Source organism: Diadema setosum, chromosome 7 (assembly GCF_964275005.1).
Source record: "Diadema setosum chromosome 7, eeDiaSeto1, whole genome shotgun sequence".
NCBI lineage: Eukaryota > Metazoa > Echinodermata > Echinoidea > Diadematoida > Diadematidae > Diadema > Diadema setosum.
In genome coordinates, this window is record NC_092691.1 from 20072074 (window position 1) to 20078702 (window position 6629).

At 39.8% G+C, this 6629-nt stretch overlaps 1 protein-coding gene across 1 annotated transcript in view; it reads left to right on the top strand.

Moving 5' to 3' along the window:
- The first annotated feature begins 2337 nt into the window (after positions 1 to 2337).
- LOC140230422 (neuronal acetylcholine receptor subunit alpha-3-like) overlaps positions 2338 to 6629 on the top strand; it is a 20018-nt gene continuing 15726 nt past the window's right edge. Inside the window, exon 1 of the mRNA XM_072310573.1 lies at positions 2338 to 2388. Within this exon, the coding sequence (XP_072166674.1) occupies positions 2343 to 2388 (46 nt within the window). The 5' untranslated portion in view covers positions 2338 to 2342. The remainder of the gene's footprint in view (positions 2389 to 6629) is intronic.

Sequence of the window (6629 nt, forward strand, 5' to 3'; positions counted from 1 at the left end):
ATGCACTTACAAACTCTTTCACTCAGTTCCCCCAATTTTCCTCGTCTTTGATGCTACCATCATTCTCTCGGGCTCTCTAATTTGTGCATATCTATCATTTTGACATAACTGGTGAGCACCAAGAAGAGCCAGAGAGCTTGAACATTCCTCTGACCATCTTGAACACTTCAAGCGATAGCTAACCGAAGTGGGACGACTCCTGTCAATAGTTGCCAGACATCGTGCAGGGTAAGGTTTGGAAGTGGGTTTATTCAGTATCAGCGCCATCGCTGGATTGGGACTGACACCCTAGGTGTGTGTTGGTTTCATCGGTCTCTCGTCTTTCCTCGCACAACGTCAACGACTGTAGGGATTTTGTTTCCTTCCGATCGGCTTTGCTTCTTGAAATTATTATCTTAGCTCGTTCACTGGCCCTCTTGTCGCGGGGAAAAATAATGAGATGTCAGCTTGCTACAATGAGATGTCAGCTTCTAACCGGAATGATCTATCAGCCCCCAAAAGCCCGTGCTTCTTAGCATCGCGACGGCAAGCTAGGTTTATTATGCTATCTTTTTTCTTTCCCTGTAATCATTGATATTGGATGTTTGACAATTGCTGTTCGTATCCGTGCCTAGCTATCCACCAGGTTGTTTCCTCCTCTCTTTTTTTCCTTCTGTGTTCTCTGCGAGAAGTCTTGATCGTTCGCCCAGACTAACACGATGAACAGTTGATAACCTAATTAAAGTTTCGATCCATTAGCGTTACTTCCCGCTATATCTCCCATGACAGACGGCTGGAGTGCATTTACAACAAGCTGCCATTTTTCAAAGATTCATTCTTGTGCATGTTTACGTTCGTTCTGCGGATGATACATCTTAAACTTTGACCAATGGATGTGAAATCTAATATCACATTCTATGTCTGCCATTGTTGTGTTATATTCAAACTCAATAATGAGCATGGATTCTCACAGATACTTTGCTATTCGTTAAATCTTATCGCTATGTATACCCAATGCTTGTGCCGCGCTTCCAAACTCATTACTACTGTAAAATCAGTGTTCCTTATTCACTTGAACGCAAGGAAAATATAAGGGTTCGTTCTGTACAGGTTATTTTTACTATGTGTGCCACCAACCCTGTCCTTTCAACCAAACGCCAAGTTTATAAACACAATGATGATTGGTCGACGTATAGCAGTCATTGTGTATCTGATTGATTTTCGTTCGGATTCAGCCATATTATTCATTATTACCGGTCTTTCAAACCGAACATTCTTTATCCCTTTACGGATGGAATGAATTGAGTTAATACCAGGAATCATATTTTTTAATCGAATTCATTGAATGAGTATATATATCAAGAACACTTGATAAAGGTCGAGGAGCCCGAAAATTTGTGTGTCAAAAAAATAAACTTGGTATTGACAGCACGATTTGAGTTCTGTTCTATTTTTGATATATATTGTGTATATATATGTGTGTATGTGTATAATGTGTGTGTGTGTGCGTGTATGCAACATAATGTATGAATATTATAGTTAGTCTATGAAATATGCGTTGTTTATCGTGCAGTGTATGAGAGCTTCGTAATGAAAACCAAAGCGCAACATACCAGTAACACCCCTTCTTTCTCTTTCTGCCTCGTATCAATATCGTGTCAACAAAACATAGTTGTGTTTTGATAGGAATACTATGCCTTTCAAGACGCCGAAGCTTGAGCTTGCGAATGACCATCATAAAGGGAGGGAGGTATAGACAGTGAGACCGAGAGGGAGGTAGAGAGGGAAGGAAATGGAAGGAGGGGAGAGGAGGGGGGGGGGGGGACGGTTACCCTGACCAGTTCGGATTTCGCTCGAGCCAAACGAGAAGGTGAAGAAATTCGTGCAATGTAGTGTACGCATGCGTCCATCTAGTCAATCTGTTCGGGAGTGCTCTCGGATCCTCGAGACATTGCAATCTACTGCTGATATTTGATTGGACTTCTCGCCACTCGGGCGTACGGTCTCCCTGCGCTACTGCGGGCTGCACAGGAAGAGAGGGACACGGGGAGAGTTTACCGGAACATGTAATAAAGCTCTCTCCCTCTCTCTTTTGCTGTACAACGCCATTTTTTATGTTTATGCCAAGACATCATGGTGAAATTAATCAGTCTGGCGTGTTGTTCTTTTTTCCCTTGTCACTGTTCTTGAAGGATGATTAATAATTGGATGTAATTCAGCCGACGAAGCGCGAATGTGACCGAACGTGTGTTGTTTTCTTCTTGTTCTGTCCAGGACTGGGAACGCAGTGTGTCCGAGCAGAGAGGCCATGTATAAGCGGTCGAAGGATCACGGAATGGTGCCACAACACAGGTAGCCCCAAGATGAAGACATTACTGATAGCCACTCTTCTCCTAGTATTCGCTCAGGGTAAGTTCCTCCACCTCTTCCATATAACAGTCTCAAATCGCTCTCAGACAACCGTTTGTCTATCTGTCTAGTAGGCCTACACGTGGCAAATGTTTGATTGTATGTAGGCCCTATAAAGATCATGTTTGCTGCACATTGTTTGGCTGCTGTATGACGGTCGCTAGTGCAAAATACAGTACAAAGATTAGTGCCGTAGAGGTGTTTTGAAAGTGAAAAGTCATGGAGACAAATGGGTGTTAATGAAACCCGTGTAAAACCATGTAGTTTGGAATTATTCATACACAAACACACATATTATACACACCACATCACACGTATTCAATCTTATCTTACAATTTGAGATGAACATTATGCATGATAGATTATTCCTCTTTCACTTCTCTATAACACACTCCATAAAGACCTATATTGTACACTATAACCTACATTTGTGTGTGTGTGTGTGTGTGTGTGGGCGCGTGTCTGTCTTTATGTATGTATGTATGTGTGCGTGTATGTATGTATGCATGTCGTTATGCATGTGTGTGTGTGAGCGCGCACGCTCGTGTGTTGTGTATGAATGTTTGAGACGTAACCAATTCCTACTTTACACCAGGTAAAAAGAAGTGCTCACCGTCAGTAAGTCTTTCTGAGGATTCTTGTGCTGTTGTTTATGTATTTCCATGCTTTAAACCATGTTTGTTGCAAGGTAACTAACAACACCATATTCGTATTTATAATACAGTATCATGTTTTTCCCCAAGGTCTAAACAAACATAACCTTGTGGATAACACGTAAAGCAAGAAGTATAGAAACGTTCAGTTCAAATACGTCCATATTAATCAAGCAAGAAAGTGTTGATGGTAATAGCAGAGAACATTAATGGATTTTGATGGTGAAAACAGAGTGTCTGCACTATAATCATTGATGTATGATCATTCAGTCTAATTTGCTTTCCAATCGTAAAAAAAACACACACAACATTTTATATTCTATACAAATAAACACAGACAAACAGAAGCTTAAATGAAGAGAATTGCTTTAATATACCGATTTCGTGACATACTCTATGAGGGGCGGTGAAAAATAAATGGAAAAGAAGTGTGCAATCGAAAGTAATCACGCCATAATTTATTTGTTATGCTACTGCTATGTTTGTCTGTACTTCACTTCTTTGTATTGAAGATGGGATACGGCTACATAATAGCAAAAAATGCATAAGACATTATATGGTTCACTTTGGCTTATCATACTCGAATTACTGTAGGAAAGAGATTCATGAATGATTTCAAAGTATTAAGCGTATTTCACTGTCTACTTCTTCGACCAACAGTATACGGTCGCATACTCTGAAAGCCATAGTTTCCTTTGAGACATACGTTTGTATGAGATAAAGACGAAACGCTAATCAGTATAAAAGAGACACTAATCTCATAACAGTAGAAATCAAGCCCTTCTATTGGGTTTCAGTAATGTGTGTGTGTGTGTGTGTGTGTGTGTGTGTGTGTGTGTGAATTGGTAGTGCATTGACCTTCAGCAGTCACAGCATGGTCACACAAGATGGATATGATTACACAAACACGTGTCGTTAAAGAAACATAGGGAGATGTAGACGCAGATGAATGGAAGATAAAATAGAGTAAAAGAGTTAAGATATCCTGTTACTTTTTAACATTCTCGATGTCAAGCGTGATAAAAGGCTTTTTCTCCTACTTGAAACGTTGACCATAGTCATCGAGACATAATTCACTTTCATAAGCACAAATTAATGCGGCAATTCTTAGTGAACTTTCAGGGAAAGCTTTAAAGCGACAACAAAATGAAAGGAATGAAAAAAAAAATTAGTAAATCTTAGCAGGCAACGGTGCACTATCTGGTGACATTTTTCATTCCACTTACGATGAGAAAGAAAACCTGTAAACTCTCCGGAAAAGTGTGTTACATAGCATGGTCACGTGCGCAGGTTTGGGTGCCCGAACCACTCTTCGTATTTGCCTTTGATTTGTTGGCATTCGGGGACGACCGCCGCTGCTCATTTCTCGCTCGTGGCGGAAGCGACGGACTGTGTGTCCGCGTAATAAAGGAAACATAGGGACTTGACGTCATCAATTTAGCAAAATAGATCCCCACCCGTTTGGCACAAACTGCAAGTCTATTTAGAACTTATTTCATAATGGGTGTGCGTCCAGGTTAGAACAATACGCAAAGATGCTTGTTTTCACGATGCAATATATTAAGGATCCGAAATAAACGCGCCATATTGGTTTAGCCTTAGCCACATATCCCGCATGAAGCCGCCGACGCATTGCGTGTCATTGGTTATACGCGTAAGAGCGTGACAGCCGATTACAGCTTCATACCTACTCAACTTCGCCTACGGTGAAAACCAATCTCTCTCCTCGAATAATGAAACGACCACCGTACACGGAATGCCGTTCTGCCTCTCGTTGTACACTAAAATGTATAAGGAAAATCGGTGAGGATTTTATCCCAAGGTACTTTTGACCAACTTTGCCCTGACTACAAGCATCATCTTGCGTCCTCTTGGCAAATTGTATATCTTAGTTTAAATCCTTCCAGATGCAGTTGACGTTAGATAACTGTTTGTGTTATGCCCTCACGAGTAATTTTCACAAAGCGTGAATATCTGTGTCATTTTATAAATCTAAATCTTCAAATTCTGGATAAAACTTTTGTGATAGATAGGTGTAGATTGATGATATCAGCGTGGGCTTACACAGAAAGTGAGATTTATAGCGTATTATTTTGATGTTCCAGTGTACGTGCTTCTGGTGATTTATGTGTGCCTTTTCAGTAAACCCAAATCAGCGGCATTGTCGGTAAAATAAATAACTAGTTCTTTGAATTAAAATCATAATCTTTTCTTGTGTTTTTGAGAGTTGTAAATCAGTGGACAGGTACGATGTAGCAACTACAGACATTCGACAATACACAATGTACTTTTCTGCGTTACCCTACATGATACATTAATCTTTGATTCTGTCTTTTTAAAAATTGCTCTTTGCTCGCGAAGCCTAGTGGAGGGATGATATGGGAAACTGTTTTCAGCAGCCAGAACGATTAGATCACTTCCGAGTAAGTGTGATGCACAGAAAGAAAGAGAGGGGGAAGTTCATGCTGCTTGCACGGCCAAGTTCATTTGAGATGACGAGTGCGAGGAAGAAATTTTCCTGGAAGACAGAATTGAAATCGTTACCTTTCAGGTCACTCTCTTGGATAATTGTGCAATACTAGTAGATCCCTTGCTGTCACAGAGATCAGACCATGGGCTCTGCCCTTTCACTGTAGTGTTTGACCGTATCTGGTGACTAGAAATAGCAGTGACCGAATGACTGGTTAATCGGCTCAGCCGCGTAACGCTAGCCATCTTTTGAGTGCCAAGAGAAAGGAACTCTGAACAGTGATGGCGCTCTTCATTACTAAACACCGCTGATAAACACCATTATTTCATACATTGCGGCACTATTTATACTTAACACAAAACAGTGTAGTGAAGGAGCGAGCAACCAACAAAAATTAATTTGTATAGTTCGAGTGAAAGATGGTGCTCGATAGATTAACAATTGTGTATGCATTCATTTTTTATTGTATGAAAATTATCTATATTATGATCTAAATAAACTTACTTTCTAAGGCAATAGCTTCTTCCACAACCATCAACGTTTTCCGTGAACTTTATTTTTTCAAAAAATCTGTACTTGAGTAGCTGCAACACAAATATCAGGAAGATTGAGAAACGAAAGCTATGTTAAATTATGTATGCATTTCTGACCCAAATTTTCTGGTTTGTCTCATTGCGACTATGTATACCATTGTTTGTTTTATTCTACCAAAAGTAACGGTTTTGACATTCAAAATTAGTAGCACTTGAAAAACTGATATGTCCGCATTTTGATTATTTACACCACTCATAGTTACTTAAATCACTGAGATTTACAGTCTGCTGACGACATGTATAAAAACAAGAAAACGTCGATTTCAAATAACAGGGGTTTCTTTCGGATTAATACAAGCACCCCGGACCATTGGTCAAAATATTAGCCAAGAATAATCAAACATTGCCGCAACATCTACTGATAAAATCCAGCGCTAAATATTAGATGATATTCATCCATCTTCATTTTTTCAAACATCATTTCAATTTTAACAAATTTCCAACGGAAATGAATGCTTTTGTTGTAGAAGAAAAAGCAGGCCGCATCCTTCCACTAATTAATAAAATTCCGCGAGATGTTCTCAT